Source organism: Geospiza fortis, unplaced genomic scaffold (genome assembly GCF_000277835.1).
Source record: "Geospiza fortis unplaced genomic scaffold, GeoFor_1.0 scaffold70, whole genome shotgun sequence".
NCBI lineage: Eukaryota > Metazoa > Chordata > Aves > Passeriformes > Thraupidae > Geospiza > Geospiza fortis.
In genome coordinates, this window is record NW_005054317.1 from 2,343,314 (window position 1) to 2,360,623 (window position 17,310).

Genomic DNA, 17,310 nt, shown 5'->3' on the forward strand with positions numbered 1-17,310 from the left:
CGGCCGCCGTGCCGAGCCTCGCCCGCCTCCTCCGCTGTCTCTCCCTTACCCTGGGGAGGTTTAACCGCCCCCCCGTCCAACGACGCCCCGTTTTTTATAATTCAGAGCCCCCTGTGGTTTAATAATCCACGTTCCGCTCCCTCCCGTGCCGGGGGACACCGACACGGAGCCGGGGCAGGCTCAGCTCAGAGCCTGGCTGGTGTCACCAGTGTCCTGCTTTTATCGCATTGGGTAGCACTGAGCTTCATATCCCTGCTTCTCCAGGCGTTATTTATTTATATTTGTTTTCTGAGGGGCTAGTAATTGGTAAAACCTCAGTAATATTAAAGGGGAAATAATGATCTTTTCAGACGCTTGCGTGGATTCGGTCTTTGCAACAGGAGGGGCAGAGTAGAAGCTGAAAGTCTGGTCCATGTGAACCAAATGAAATTTCCACTTTTCGTGGCTTCCAGTTCATAATCCTGCAACATCTGTCGAAAGGAATGTGCTGGTGGAAAAGTTGTCATGGCTATGAGGAAGTGTTTCCCCTGTGCGTGTGCTAATGGAGAGCCTGAAGGAATGGTCAGCCCTAAGCTGCTGTTTGGAAGGGAGAGAGCAAAAAGGAGCCCTCATATTAGAAACTCCCCCCAAAATAATAGTAAACATATGGGAAATGAAGTCATCTGGAATCAGTGTCATTTCTACAGCTATATCTAGAAAAACTATGTGTATTTGGAGGAGGAGGAGGAGTTTATTTCCAGGTGAAGCCATAGCAGAGTGAGATTTCTAAAAACTGAAAGCTGTAGGGACTGAAAATGTTTTCCAGGTTGGTTGCTCAGCAAAGGTCAGTTTGGGATGTCTTTGTCCCTTTGAGGGCTTGGCAGTCATGTAAGTAGTTTGGTGCCATCTTAAAATGCAGAAATTGTTTATAGAAAACTCTGTCATGCTTAATTTCTCAAAGCTTTAGTTTGTCTGACCATTTTTAAAATTTTATTTATATCATAGTATTTATGGTAGTTTGTAAGAAGAGCAGCAAAGATCAGACTGCATCTGGTTTTGAGGGAAAACCTTCTTAAGAGATGTCAAAATATGTTCTGAATGTTACAGTTAACTCAGAGCTTTTTCTGAAGCTGTTGAATCATGGACAAGGTAGCAATAAGTCAGATGCTTGTAATAAATCACATGTTTGTAGTATTTTGGGCAAGGAAAACAGTAATTATCTGGATTTGAGATTTGAGGCCAACAGCTATCAACTGTTCTGAAAGTAGAAGGCAGCTTTAAATATTGTAACTCAGTGTTTTTAATAGATGCTGCTGTATAGAGTGAGTTTGGTTTTAAATAGCCTGAAATAGTTATGTTACCCAGATTGTTTGTAGGTACAAAATTGAATGCTGTTTTTTGATTTCTCTTTCTTACTTCACATGCTTCTGAAATTTGATGCTGAAATTCTTATTCTTGCCGTTGACAAGTCCTGGAAAACCTGCAAGAAATACAATAATTGGAATTGTTGATGTGGTTTTAGGGCAGCTTCAGAACTGAACAATTCAGTATTTCTCTACAGAAGAGGAAAATTCTCAGCTGGGCTGCTGCTGATTTTTGTTGTCAGCTCCATGCTGATGCTTGGTATATGAGGAAAAATGAAGTCTTGTCAGAAACTGAAGGGCAGGAACCCTTCTCACAGTGTAAATGCTGCAAATACTTAAAGCTTTTCCCCTCTGTTTTCTGTAATGGTGTGTGAAGTGTTTATGTGTTACTTGCAGATAACTTTTAAGACCTTGTAATTTTTTCCTGCTTTTTAATCAGTATAATTCTCCTAACTACAGCTTTTCATGTTGTTTTGCCTGGACTCCTTTCACTGTAGGGAAGCAGGAGGCCACATTTGCTTTTGCCTCTGGCTTTCAAAGTAGGGTTTTTTTGCCTATCTCTCTTTTTTCCTTTTTTTTTTTAGGAACAAATTCTCTCATAAGTGGAGGATGGGACACATCTTCCTGGGGCTTGAACTCAACTACAGAACCCCAGAATCAGCCAGTATCACCCACAGCCATCACAAAGCCTGTGAGGAGGACGGTTGTGGATGAATCTGAAAACTTCTTCAGTGCCTTTCTCTCCCCAACAGATGTTCAGAGTATACAGAAAAACCCAGTCGTGTCCAAACCTCCAGCCAAATCACAGCGACCCAAAGAGGAGGTGAAAAGCACTTTAAAGGAGTCTCAACACTCCAGTCAGCTGGAAGGGCCAGTGGCAGCAGAGGCAGAGGTCAAGGATTCCTCTGGAGCTGTCCTGGACTTGAAAAGCCTTGATATTCCCAAGGAGAAATTAGAAGAGAATGCTGTGCTTCAGTCTGATGCCCAGCATGAAGCAAGCACAAACGAAGTTACTGACAAAAAGGTGTCTGCTCTAACTTTTGAGGAACCTGACGATTCTCCTACTGAAAAATCCAGTGTAGGAGGGGATGGAGCAGCAGGTGCACCCGAGGGCACTTCTCAGCCCCTTAGAGCAGGCACGAAAGACCTGGGTTTGGAAGGGAAGGAGAGAAAGACTGAGGACAGACAAAGCAACACCCCATCACCTCCCATCAGCACCTTCTCCTCAGGCACTTCCACAACCAGTGATATTGAAGTTCTGGACCACGAAAGTGTGATAAGTGAGAGCTCAGTAAGTTCCAGACAAGAAGCTGCAGATTCCAAATCCAGCCTCCACCTCATGCAGACGTCATTCCAGCTCCTGTCCACGTCTGCCTGTGCGGATTATAATCGCTTAGATGACTTCCAGAAAATGACTGAGAGCTGTGGCTCCTCGGATGCTTTTGAAAGAATTGATTCATTCAGTGTGCAGTCCTTGGACAGCAGGAGTGTCAGTGAAATAAATTCAGATGATGAGTTATCAGGCAGGGCTTCTGCTTCAGCGTCTGTCACCGTCAGTCCTTCCGTGCCAAAGACAGAAACGGTTGACGCCCTGAAAAATAAATCTGAAAACTTGAATGATGCTCCTGTGCTACATGCTGAGGAAGCTGAGATGGAAGAGAGTGGCAGAAGTGCAACCCCTGTTAATTCTGAGCAGCCAGATGTTGTTTTGGTTGCTGCTGTGCAAACTGTTGAAGAACAGGTTGTGAAGGAGGAGGCCGAGCCCCAGCAGGATGCTGGGGAACCATTGGTAGAAGAGGACACTGAAAAGCAAGAGCTTAAAAAGGTAACTAAAACATGTATTGCAAACACAGCTTTTAGTTGCAAATGAGACTCCTGACATTTCCTTACATTGTCCTGTATCTCTTATATCAGCTTATTTGAATGAATTAATCGATGCTGAACTATCTGACCCTGTAGAAAACTGTCCCTGATATCCTGCAGTGGAACAGTATTGGTAAAATTTCTGATCAGATACTTGTGGGTTTCACCTGACCCACCTGGTTGTCAATGATGTGAATTGTGAGTAGGGGTGGCAAACAGGAAGCCTAATAAGTCAAATGTGTTATTTTAGTTCTTTGGTGTTTACATTTGTATATTTTCTTGTGCTTTTGTTATCTATGTTCAACTTTCCAAAACTTGTTATTAAGAAATTGTTTTGAGGATATGAGCTAAGAACTTTTGACCTTGAGTGAAAGTTTACTTCCCTCATCTGAGGCTCTTCTGCTGCTTTGTGCTAATGTTTCACAGAGGGGACCTTCCTATAGAAATTATTCTGTAAAGAACATTAGGAGTCTTAATGCTTAATGTAAGCCATAGTTTTATAGATTATCAGCTCTAGTTAAAAATTTCATGTATAATTAAGCTGTATCAGAGTTGATGATTTTGTTGGGGAGCTTACTTCAGCTACATGTGCTGATTTAATAGGATTTCTACACCTGTAGAAAACAGTTGTCTTTCTGTTCAGGTGTGTGGCAGAAACATGAAAATCCTCACTGACTTCTACCCCAAATTCCTGAAACATTGATCAGTTCAATTTTAAATAGTCTTGTGAGGGAATAGGAGGGGGGAGAAGGGAAAGCCTGCCCCTCTTGTGTTTGAATTGTCCCATTAATCTGATCTGTATCTATAAAACCTTCTCCAGATGATTGATGCCCTAACTGAGAAGCTGGAGAAGAGGGAAATACAGTTATTAAGCACTAGTAAAGAGAGGGCTCGCTTGGAAGAAGCTTATGATAACCTCAAAGAGTAAGTATGAAAATACACCCAGTGCTGTAACTGTGACTTTGCTGTAATAAAATCTTAGACAATAGATAAAACAAGAAGCTTTATGACTGGAGCAAAGGTTACAAGGGATGTGCACTGTTTGGGAAAGGTGGCAATAGTGATGGCATGTGCTGTGATGGGATTTTTTAAAGACATGTTATTTCTTGGAGCCAAAATCTCTTTTGGGAGGGGCTGGAGAAAGATTTTTCAGGTAAGCAAGCAGTAAGAATGACAAATGTGGAGAATCAGTCTTGGTTGCTAATAAAGATCTTTATTGTAAGACCGGATTCAGCTATTAAGAGAGACTGACTTTCTTGATACAGGGGGAGGAACCTGATTTACTAGGTAAATAGTCAACTTTGTTGACTAAAATGTAGGCAGTGAAGGTATGGAAGAAGGGCTGGTTGTAGGAGAAAACCTGAAATTATTATTTAATTTGGTTAAAGTTAAAAGGGGAAAAAGTGGAAAGCTGTATTTACCAGCTCACTGATCAAGTATAGAGTTATAAAATTTACAGATATATGATGCTGTTTAATGACCAAATTGATCCTAACTTAAAAAATAGATTAATTAATTTACCCTTTGTATGATACAGAGTATGGTTAACTAAAAAGGACTTTTTCTAGGAGCAAAACATTTAAGATAAATCAAGCACTTAGTTGTTTTCATGGGTAAACTGCTGAATTGATAAAGATCTTTGCTTAGGACTTCTGATACAGATGTGAGGTTTTTTGACTTTAGCTTATCATGTGTAATACAAGTACTTCTTAAAAGCATTTAAGACAACTTGTTGCAAACTTTTTGGAGTGTCACATACCCATGCAATTGTTCTGAAATGTTCATTTTAAATGCAGTGAAATGTTTAGAATGAAAGAAGAGAGCAGCAGCCTTTCATCTCTTAAAGAGGAGTTTGCTCAGCGAATTGCAGATGCTGAGAAGAAGCTCCAACTAGCCTGCAAAGAGAGAGATGCAGCTAAAAAGGTGATTTGGCTTTTTTTATTAAATTAATATTTATTAGTTTATGACACAATTGAATTTCTTGAGGAAAAACAATATTAACCCAGGGAAAAGCATGAGCTGTTTCCAGCCATCCAGGTTGCTTGGTGTTCAAATCTGTGTTCTTGCATCCATGCTGTGAACCAGCTTGGGGAACTCATTTAATTGGGAAAAAAAAGAGATTTAATGTGCTCTCATTCACCTTGTACCAGATATGTATTTGCATTGGTGAGAGAGAATGGCCTGGGGATGTGAGGAAGGGGTAAAGAATGGGAATGGCTTCTTTAGAGGATTAGCTGGGAGGAAAATTAAGGGCTGATGGCAGATTGATTTGGAACAAGCAAAGAAATCTACAGCAGCAAAGTTTATGGGCTTTAAATGTTCTTGACCTGGTGTCACAGCATTTCATTTCTCTAGCTTAATGCAGAAAGGAAACTCAAATCTGACTGAAAACCAAATATTTTTCAGCTGTTTGTCACTGTGTTGACACAGCAGTGAGTTGAATTATAAAAATTATTCAGTAGCTACGTGTGAATAGGACAGGTTGATTTTTCTCTGTTGCAAAAGTTTCAAGAAAATTGAATGGATGGGGAAGTTAGAACAAATTGAACAGAGGATTTACAGAGTTTCAATCCTTGGAGGTTTTTAAAACTTGATGCAATAAGGCTCTGAGCAATCTGTTTTGATCAGATAATCTCCAGAGTTCCCTTCCAACCTAAATTGTTTTCCAAGCAAAGTCTTGTGAGAGGAAGGGCAGAAGGAAAAGGTGATCGGTGTAACTCACTCTGTGTTTTTCCCTCCATGTACTATAATAAACAGTATTTTATCCTATTATTTAGGAAGTAAAGACTGTTAAAGAGGAATTGGCTACTAGACTTAATACCAATGAAACTGCTGAATTATTGAAAGAAAAAGAAGAGCAAATCAAAGGATTAATGGAGGAAGGTGAGAATTAACTTTTTTCTTGGGTAGTAAAAATATGTAGAATAGTTTGAAATGTAGTGGCCTTGCACACAGGCCTTCTTTGTGTGGGTAAAAAGTGCTAAATTTGAAGCATGTTGGATGTTTCTGAATGTTTTAAGCATTTAGTGAATAGCAGAGAGTAACAGGAGGGGTCAGGCAGGTGCAGGTGGCTGGAGAGGTGATTCCTGCAAGATGCAGGAAAAGATGCTGAGAGATAAAACCAGCATGTGCAGAACAGCATTCCATGTTCCATTCAGAAGAAGTCTAATGAGGGCATTGTTCATGGCATTTCTACAGTGTCTCCTTTAATATTTTTTAAGTTTAGAATTGAAATATAGATACTAAATGAGAAGATTTTTTTTTCTAACATGATGAGCTCACTTGCTTTATTTTCAAAGCCTTTTACATCCTATCCTCTCTCACTGTAGCTCAGTGTAGCAAGGGTATCTCAGGATAAGATATATTTAAATTTAAGAACTTGCATGAAAAATTATAAGAATAAGTATTTCCATATTTACTGGAGTATCATTTTCATGGGACTGAAGAGCAAATTTGGTGTCAATAGAGAGAATCCATAGAATATCACCAATATGCACTGGCTTCATGTTCAATTTCTTCACAGGAGAAAAGCTTTCCAAGCAGCAGCTGCAGAATTCCAACATTATTAAGAAATTAAGAGCCAAAGAGAAAGAGAGAGAAAATATTAACACAAAACAGAGCAAAAAGATTAAGGAAATGGAAGAGGAGTTGCAGCATTTAAAACAGGTGAGATATTTGTTGATTTTTTTTTAAAGCTTTTTATATTATGTGCAAAATTGCCTTTTGGGAGGGCTCTTGATAAATTGACATTTTTTTATTTTCTGGAGACTTCTCTATTTCACAGAATCCCAGAATGGTTTGGGTTGGAAGGGACCCTAAAGCCCATCCAGTTCCATCCCCTGCCATGGGCAGGACACCTTCCACTATCCCAGGCTGCTCCAAGCCCCATCCAGCCTGGCCTTGGACACTGCCAGGGATGGGGTAGTCTCAGTTTCTCTGGGCAATCTGTGCCAGGGTCTCACCATTTCACATTATTGGAGCACGGAGTTGTGATTTATGTGTGTATTCCTTGTAAAACTGCAGTGAGGGATCTTCTCAGCTGCAGATCCTCAGAGGGATCTTCTCAGTTTGCACTTGTATTGCTGTTACCATGTGAGCTGGAAAATCTGTACCACCAAAATTTGGACAGTGATTGAGTCAAGAACTGACAAATTTCAGACCCAGGATGTGGAGTTGTGTGAAACTGTGGTGAAGAGCAGCTCCCTCCTCTGGACAAGGCAGGGAAGCAAAACCTTTCTCTTTCTGCCAAGTGTTAGATGGGTTCAGCCACTTTATCCCAAATTGGTTGCCACTGTTGTCACTGTCCTCAGGCAATGTTGTCAGCCCCATGTCCTGAGGTTTGTGTCACATTTCTTGTGTGCACTGCCAGGTGCTTGATGGTAAGGAAGACCTTGAGAAGCAGCATCGAGACAGCATTAAACAACTGAACAGTGTTGTGGAGAGACAAGAAAAGGACCTTACTAAACTTCAGGCAGAAGTGGAGGAACTTGAAGAAAGGAACAGGAGTGTGCAGGCAGCACTCGACAGTGCGTACAAGTAAGCAAAGCAATCACACCTTCAGATTGTGGCTCTTTCTTGTGCAATGCTTGTGAAATATTTAAATGTAACAAAGTTACTTTCCAAGTTGCTCTTGGCATTTAAATGTACTGGGGTTTGTTTATTTCTTTGGTTCTTTCTCCTCAGGGAACTTGCAGATCTTCATAAAGCTAATGCTACAAAGGACAGTGAGGCTCAGGAAGCAGCCCTGAGTCGGGAGATGAAGGCCAAGGAAGAGCTTGGGTTAGCACTGGAAAAGGCCCAGGAGGAGGCTCGACAGCAGCAGGAAGCTTTGGCAGTCCAGGTGGGTCTGAAATGCAGTAATAAACTCTGTAATTCAGCAGGTGACTGCACTGAGCTGCTGTGTACACCTGATGTAATGGACCTGGTGGAACTCGTTTTTGTGTACTTAGCAAATACACAGAGGATTTCTTCCCCATGGAACTTGTTCCATATTAAGGGGTGGTTGTGCTAACCTTTAAAATACTAATTTTATTTAGAAATACTTATAATTTTACTTGTCTAGATGAAATTACTTTGACAGACTCTATGTTAGGTTTGTGGTACTCTTACCTGTTAGAATTTTTAGTGATAAATAAATCAGTGTAACTATTTGTGTGCGTGCAAAAATGAAGCCTTTACTTGTAAACAAACATATTACTGTTTGAAAATGGTGTGGCAAGGAATAGGTGATGATATAACTTTTGGCAAGAGTTTAGTAACAATTTCTTGTTTATTTAGGTGGCAGACCTGAGGCTGGCACTGCAACGTGCAGAGCAGCAGGCAGCAAGAAAAGAAGATTATTTACGGCAGGAAATTGGTGAACTACAACAGGTACTGTGACAAACAGATGATGCCCACTTGCATCTGCAAGGAGGACTTCTAAAAACCCAAAAATAAAATGCTACCATGACATGAGCAGCCTGAAAGAGAAGCTTTATTTTCCTTGTTACCTGCAGTGGTTGTCCTTTACAGAGGAGCAATAAAAATATTGATGGAAATGTTTTTTTAAGTCACATAGTGGAAAAAATTGTCTTAGTTTTTTATGATGCCTCTTAAATAGAATGCTGTCCTTTTTTAACACGAGACAAAATACAGGCATTAATTCTGTGATAGTTGTCTAAAATTGTTGGCAAATGCACTTCTGAATGACTCTTTATCTGCTTCTTAAGAAAATTTTTATTGCTCTTAAGGGCCAGAATATAGATGGTTGCCAAAACGTTTCAAATTATATCCAGAGCTCTGGAATTTCTGGGCCCTTGTTTTATTATGTTTCTAAAACTGTTTAACTTCTCTCTTGGAATATCACACTTTACTTTGAGTTTGAAGCACATGAACATTAGATTGTAAAGCAGTAATCTTAGAATGTAAAGCAGCTGCTATTTATTTAGATGAACTCTGTGTGAATCTTTCAATCCATCATATGATTTAAATTATATTGGATTTGTGATTTCAGAGACTTCAAGAAGCAGAGAGCAGGAACCAAGAGCTGAGCCAAAGTGTGACCTCTGCTACACGGCCCCTGCTGAGGCAGATAGAGAACCTGCAGGCCACACTGGGAGCACAGACCTCTGCTTGGGAGAAACTGGAGAAAAACCTTTCTGACAGGCTGGGTAAGATGGTTGAGCTTCTGCTGAGCTGGGAGGCTCTGGGTGAAGATGTGAGATGTGGGAAGGTAAATGTAAAGGGCTTAATTAACACTTGCCCAAAGTGTAGATGGTGGATCAGGAGTGATGAGCACCAAATGCTTTCCTGTAAGGAAATGGTCTGGGGGGGTTATGCCAAGGTTCTTGGACAGGTAATCCACTGTAAAACACTCTGTAACATAAGATTGTGAGGTGTACATGTCCTTACAGCATCTAAGGGCATTGAGACACTGAAGGTATTCCAGCCTGATGCTGAGATTCCCAATTGTAAAGTTTGGATCACTTACCTGACTAGGTGATGATATACATACTGTATCATCATATTATGATGCTATTGTATTGTATTATATTATAAATATATGTACATATATTGTATGATGATACATATCACTTACCTGCATAGGTGATGATACATATATTATTTGATATAGTAGTAACTTATTGTTTTAAATGAAAAAAGACATTAAAAGCCCAAAGGTGGACCCAAAGAAATTATTTCCTCTCTGGAAGCAATCTGTAGTTGTATATTGCATTCTGAAAGAGTCTGAAATCTGTTCATTCTGCATTGCTTTGATCCTCTGTGTGTGGAAAAGATTTAATTTCCTTTACAAAAGAAAACAAGATGTATTTTTTAAGAAAGATTAGTTGCATTAAAAAAAATCTCAAATTCAATTTTGATATATAAGTAAGTGGCTGATATCTAGATATTTGATCAAAAAAGGTTAAATTCCATGTTTTTTCTTACTATTAGGGGAGTCTCAAACTCTTCTAGCTGCAGCTGCTGAGAGAGAACGGGCTGCTACAGAGGAACTTCTTGCTAATAAAATTCAGATGTCTTCTTCTGAATCTCAAAATAGTCTCTTAAGGCAAGAAAATACCCGTCTTCAGGCTCAGCTGGAAGTGGAGAGAAACAAATTGAAGAAAATGGAAAATGAGAACAGCAGGTGAGTTTTGGTTAACAGCATTTCTTTTTAATGTAGTGAAATGGGGTGTTGATATGATTGCGCAACGTGTTGGCACAATGCTACAAAAATATTGATACTTTGTTTCATTTTTAAGATTACACTGTGTTACATTGATAACATTTTGTAGCCTTGCAGCTGTGTTTGTTTTAAAGGTGCCTGAATCTACAGTGAATAGAATGGAGAATACTTATTTATTAACTATACCTCTTTCCTTTCTCCCTGTAGGTATGAGGTTGAACTAGAAGGGCTCAAAGATGAGTATGCAAAAACCTTGGAAGATGCAAAGAAAGAAAAGGTATTGCCTAGTTCAGCTTTAATCTCTGTTATGCTTCAAATCTGAGCTAGGAGATTAACAGTTTGTATTTCTCTTTGCAGGCACTGCTGGCTACTCAGTTAGAAATGGAGAAGATGAAGGTTGAACAGGAGAGGAAGAAGGCTGTTCTTGTCCAAGAAGCAGCAAAGGAGAAGGTGCCAAAACCTAACGTTTATAAGTTTTACTGATATTGTCTTTATTTTAGTAGACATCTATACCTGAAACCTTTAGTGCCTGGCAGTATCTTTCCAGTGAAATAGGTGTTGTGTTAGACTCAGTGAAATAAGTTTTGAGTATGAGTCTATTTAACCTGAGGATTGTTGTCTCAATCCTCTGTGTTCTTTGAGCACTCTTGGGTCCTTTTTCTTCTGACGCTACTTGTTTCCTTTGCTCAGACTACCAGCATTGCTTCCACTGAATTCCTGTTTTGTTTCAGTGTGTAATGTTCCACATGCTTTCCAGCTGAAGTCACAAGTCACAGAACAATCCTCAATAGTCATTAAATTCATTACCACTAATTAGCAGTTAGTATTCAGTAAAACTATTTCTGTTGTTTGTTTGTTACTGTCTCCAGTCCTAAAATCTAAGTGCTTTCCCCTTCAGAGGTTAGCATGCTTGTAGATGATGACTGGAAAAAAGGGCCAGTCTGTTTTGAAATGGTACCAATAAATTATTAGCATGTGAAAAATCCTGGAATTTAATCCATATTTATTTAAAAAGAAGAAAAAGGTCTTTACATTCATTCTAAGAGATGTTCTTCTGCATGTGAGATTTTCATTCTGTGATACATTTGGATATACATAATGCCTCTGAGTCTCTCTTGAAAGAGAACCTTTTCTTGGTGTAATTTGCAGCTTCTGTCTTAATTTTCTGAAAGGTGCAAGATCTTGAAGATAGGCTGTGTAACAGCACAGAAGTTCTTTGCTGTTGAACTTTCATATGTTTTAGGTATGGGGCAAGTAGAAAATCTATCACATAGTGTTCTATGGTTGTTGGTGGAAAAAGGGAGGCTATTTATAGAATTTCTTTTAGCCTGTTGTGAAGGTTTTTTCTTTTTCCAACTGGTGATATTGGATGTCTTTGTTTTTAAGGACCGAAAGTCATTCACAGTTGAAACTGTATCAAGTACACCATCAATGTCCCGCTCCAGTTCCATAAGTGGGGCGGACATGGCAGGTCTTCAGACCTCTTTCCTCTCACAGGTAGGATAGATCACCTATAATGGCTTTTTTCTTCTTGACAAACCACTTACTTTCCTCCTCAAGAACTTCTAGTAACAGAGAAAATGACTCTTCAAGAGTGTATTGGCCTTGGACAAGGTAACATCCTGTGCAGAAACATCTAAAATCTGCTTGCAAGATGTCTGTGACTGTAAAACATACAATTGATTTATTTTTACTTGCACTCCTGGTTTAGGGCACAGCTCTGCTCCCTGGGCAGCATCACTGACTGCTGTCCTCTGCTGCTGCTGCTCCTCCTCTGTCAGTCCAGTGTTAAATGGCACCTGTGGAAGTGTCAGGAGAACTTGCCAGTAGGGAGCTATCCCAAAATTGTACCTATTCACCTCCAGCTTTTGTTTTGAAAACAAGCTTTAAGCATTGAAATGCTTACCTAGCACAGTGTAATTTTAAAACTTAAATTGTGTCATATTTAGGAGAGGGAAGATTTCAAAATGGTCATGTTTTTGTCTAATTTTCAGCTTCTCTAACCTTCTGTTTGTAGGATGATCCTCATGATCACTCGTTTGGACCAATAACTACCAGTGGCAGCAATCTCTATGATGCAATAAGGATGGGATCAGGTTCAAGTGTAATTGAAAACCTTCAGTCACAGCTAAAACTAAGAGAAGGAGAGATTTCACATCTACAGGTATCTTTTCAGAAAGTCTGGTGTATGTTACAAGAATTCTGTGAACCAGCACAGCTCTGTAGGGATGAGCACAAGAAGAATTTGTTGCTTCCTTTTTTGTTTTGGCAAGGACCTATCCAGAAAACCTATCTGTCTGAAAAGTAGAATATCCAGAACAGAAAATTTGAGATTTGAAAAGAAAGTGAGAGTGGATCTGAGATGTGCTGTTACACAGTCTGGTTAAGAATAAGCCTTAATCACTTGTATTTTGATATGGTGTTTTATAACTACAGTGAATTCTTTCCTTCTCCTCCTTGTTATGTGTGTTTACCCTAGCTGGAAATTGGAAACCTGGAGAAAACTCGATCAATAATGGCAGAAGAGCTGGTTAAATTAACAAATCAAAATGATGAACTTGAAGAGAAAGTGAAGGAAATACCCAAATTACGCACACAGTTAAAGGTAAGTGCATTTCTGGTGTAAATCCATAGTAAAATGTAGATAATTGCATTTCTTTAGGAGTAGTCCTATCAGTTTAGGAATGTATTCAAATCTGTCTCTAAGCATAAGTGACTGAAGAGCCTGGTTTTTGGTGTGGTTTTTTTTTTAATTTTATATATAGTAGAATCTAAAAGTGCCCACTCCATAGTTAGGGAGTCACTTCAAAACAGTTGTTGGAAACGTGTGCTGTGCATAAGACTGTGTGCTAAACAAGGGAGAAACCATTTTTTGTTTCTATCATTTAGGAACTCATCTGGAACTGGATTTTTTAGTAGAGGAAGGTTTTTGATAAATAGCATGGGTTTATGAGGTTGATTCAGAAGCTGAATATATGTCCAGTAGAGATACATATATAGAAATAGGACCAAAAATTGGATGTTTAAGAATTTAAATTGAAATACTTGAGACATTTTGGAATAATTTTTGAATACAGAATGTTCAGTTTTCTCATGAAACATTTCCCAAGCTGGTCATTCCTGTAGTAAAACAGTGCAGTTTTCTAACTGTTTTTAATGCTTATAGCAACTGAACTTCAAGGTGTTTCAGAATGTCCTCTGAAGCCAGCACTAATTCTTTTTATGATCTTTGGAATATCTTCCTTTAACATCTAGAATATAAATCCAACTGTATTCAAAGCACAAAGTACTTTTGAAGTTTACTGAGTGCTTCACTGTGGTTACACTTTGATGAGGTGGTGCTGCCTTATTTCCCCTGGCAGTGTAAAACACTGTCCAGCAGCAGCTTGTTTGAAGCTGAGAATAAGAACCAGTGAGATAACTCTGTGTTAAAATCCTTGCAGGATTTGGATCAGAGGTACAACACCATTCTCCAGATGTATGGGGAGAAGGCAGAGGAGGCTGAGGAGCTCCGGCTGGATCTGGAAGATGTGAAAAACATGTACAAGACTCAGATAGATGAACTTTTAAAACAAAGACAAAATTAATTCCTGGTGGAACTGTTAGCATTGTATGGTGACAGACTGTAAAGATAACTGTTTATGTAAATGCTGAATTTAAATGTCCTGTAAAAAACCCCTGTATTATAGAAAATGTGACTATATAATAGAGTTCATATGTTGACAGAAGAATCAATGCTTTAAGTGTCCTGTTCTGTCTGCAGTTAAATTATTTGTGCAATATTTAATTTTTTTTCTTCAGTCATCCCTTTATTTAAGTTTTTGCTAAATGGTGGGCCATTTTACATAAACAGCAGAAATTTTGATTGTTACCTTGTGACATAGCACTGGAAGGCATGAGTAGTACTAAAGCAGCCCTTGATTCATAATCTTTGTAAAACTGTGAAAATCACTTTAGAAGTCTGTCTCAAATGTTCATATGAGTTTTTCTAAAATCTCATCAGGTAATTTTTAATAACTAAGTAGCAGGGACTTGCTGTCTGAAGCATACCTGGGTGGATATTTTTATGACAGGAAAATCTTAGATTTGTGTTTACAGCATCTGAACATGTCAGGGTGATTATTCTTAGACAAATCAGATTAGTCTGACTTCTTTACACTAAGTCCTCTAAAGCAGAGTGTGAGACTCAGATGAGACTTCAAATTACAGCTTCATCTTGTATATTGTTTGTGTTCTCATGAGCAATCTGGAGACAGCAGCTCTGCTTGTAATGATAAATGTGTTCAACTTTTAACACCAGAAATCTCAGCTGTTAAATATCTGTTCTAGATTTAGTAGCTGATTTTTAGCAGTAGCTAGAACAGTTCAGAAAAATGCAGGAAACTGCTTTTTTAAAAATAAATTGCTGCAGATCTCATGGTTCCTTTTATATAAGTAGCAAGGGTTGGACTTTTTGTAACACTGAACCGTGGCTTAATAATAGAGCAAGTCTCCAGTGGCTGCAGAGTATTTCTCATGCCATTCCTTAAGCAAGGTATTGGCCAAACAGCACTCACATGACTTGGAGCTGAGCTGCATTTTTGGTAATGTCAGAGGAAATGTTTGGATGGGACCCTTGGGAATGCTGAGAAGGAGCTGTGTCTTCCTCTCTGCATTCCAGAGAGCAAATATTTTGCTGCATCTCAGAACCTACTCGTGTGAAATACTGGGCAGTTGAAATTCTTTGCTTATCACACCAGTGCCTCTGTCGGGAGAGGTTTTTTTTCCCAGACCAGTGCACGTTGTAATTTGGGAACTCTTCCTGCTTGGGTATTTGGTGGCCTGACACACAAAGGATGTGAAGGATGAGGAGTTGTTTCTGCAGAAATGCCTCTTGGTAATATGATTTTACTATGGGTGTTAAGGATTTATTCCTCACTGGGAGAACAGGATTTATTCCTCACTGAAGTTACACAAGCAAGGGAATGTTCATGGAAAATCCTAGTCTGATTTGAGATTCAGGCAGTTACTCTGTGAGGACTTCATTAAAACCATAGAGCCAGAACACTTAAATTTGTTTTAACTCCCCATCTGTCATAGAAACTTCTAACTGCTTTAATAAAAATACTTTTTTCCCTTCCTTTTATTTTGTTTTTCACTGGGAGGTGGGAGGGAATTACCCTCTTGTCTTCATTTCAGTTTTGGAAACCATGGTGGTACGATTTTTCTTCTAAAAAACTCAGAATTTAATGCTTTGCCTTCATATTAAAGCATGGTTGGTTACTCTAAGTTTCTGGAAAACCCCAGACCAATCAAACCTAAGTAAAAATCAGTCCCTATTAAAACATTTGCTGGAATTTTACTCATTTAGAATTATGATGTACAAGGGTTAGTTGAGCCTTTTCTTAAGAAAACAGCTCTTTGTGATGGTCAAAGATTAGAAATTCTCTTTTGTCTACTACAGCGAATCAATAGCTTCCTGGTTTTCACATTATTTTATGACCTTGGCAGACAAGTGCAGCAAAGAAAAATAAATTATCTTATAGTCCTGAAGGATTGACTGTTCTGAGAATGTCTTGGGCTATCTTGTTTACAAGAGCTTAGGTAAAAGGGGAATTTTAACATGCAATCAGCATTAACTGTTTTAGATGTAAAAACACAAAAGGTATTAGATTTTTAAATTTTACTAAAGTAGATGTAAATATTTGTATTGATTATTTTTGGATTATATATTCCCTTGTAGTGCAATCTTTAATATCACCTGAGAATCAGATGGCCTTCTGTGTCTTAATCATCAAAGCCTTAGAAAACAAAGTGGCTGTTGGAAGGTAACATAGACTTTAAAATATCCTGATTTGCTCATCTTTGATCTAACTGTATCTTTATTTTGAAGAAACATTAATGTCTGCTTGGCACACTTAATTCATTGCTCTTACTGAGACTGCCTAGAAGAGTAACATGCAAAATGAAAGGAATTAGGGTAGAATTCTAGTACTCACTTTTGTGTAAATTTATTAATTTAGAACGTTCCTTCTGAAAGCAACTAATTTAGCTCTCATTTTCACTGCATATGCAAGTATGAAGAAATGTTATTTCAAGGTTACTCAGTGTAGTGTTCAGAGGGAGCTGAATTGCTGATGGAGAGGCCTCCGTGGATGTAGGTGGGTTTGGATGAGGAGTAGATTATTCTGGTACTCACTTCCTTTAGGAGCTCAAGAGCCCATGTTCAAAATCCCATGTCAAATTCTCATGAAAGAAGGGTTAGTTGGTTTTTTTTTCCTGCTACATGTTGTAATTTATGTGCTTACATTTTACTAAGGGCTATAATGATCCTTAATAAGAGGTGAAATGGTTATCACAGTGAAATTAAACCCCTTGGTTTCTAGTTGTAAAATATGTATAAACTGTAAAAAGCACGGGTCAGCATAAAATAAAATTTTCCGCTAACAGTGTGCTCTGGTTCTCTTTGAGAAAAGACTTAAAAATAATTCTGGGGAGGGTGGGTGGGTGTGAACCTGGTGCTGTGAAAGGAAAGTATTACTTAAGGTAGAAGATACCAGATATAGTTGGAATACAGGTACAGGTGCCAGTTGAAGTCTTGTGGTACCGTGGGTATTTATGTACGAGGGGCTGGTTTATTTCTAAATGCGCCGCAGCGATGGGGTTGTGGATAATGTGAAATTCAGACTAATTTCCTTTATTCAGGTACGCGGTGTCCCTGCGGGGTCAGCGCCTCTGCCCGCGTTCTCTCGCAGGTTTCCTGGCTCGGGCTGAGCGTTTGTTCCTCGTTTCCCACCTGGGAACGAGGGGAGAGGAGGTCTGGGCTGTGGGGAGGATTCAAAGCTCTCCAGTGTTGGCGCCTGTGCCTCCCCCGGCGCTTGTCACTGCGGGAATTGGGTCACAGCGGAGGAGGGTGCGGGGTGCCGGCACGGGCAGGAGCGCTGCCGTGTGTCAGGGACA

General features: G+C 39.2%; 1 protein-coding gene across 1 annotated transcript; it reads left to right on the top strand.

Moving 5' to 3' along the window:
- The first annotated feature begins 1,119 nt into the window (after window positions 1–1,119).
- Window positions 1,120–16,802, top strand: TMF1 (TATA element modulatory factor 1). The gene is made up of 17 exons (XM_031056309.1): window positions 1,120–1,128; window positions 1,783–3,168; window positions 4,027–4,130; window positions 5,003–5,129; window positions 5,984–6,089; window positions 6,730–6,872; window positions 7,576–7,742; window positions 7,890–8,046; window positions 8,484–8,576; window positions 9,199–9,355; window positions 10,140–10,332; window positions 10,579–10,648; window positions 10,729–10,821; window positions 11,758–11,868; window positions 12,389–12,535; window positions 12,851–12,976; window positions 13,815–16,802. The coding sequence occupies exons 1-17, from the start codon at window positions 1,120–1,122 to the stop codon at window positions 13,956–13,958; spliced, it is 3,333 nt and encodes a 1,110-aa protein (XP_030912169.1). The 3' UTR covers window positions 13,959–16,802.
- The last annotated feature ends 508 nt before the right edge of the window (window positions 16,803–17,310 follow it).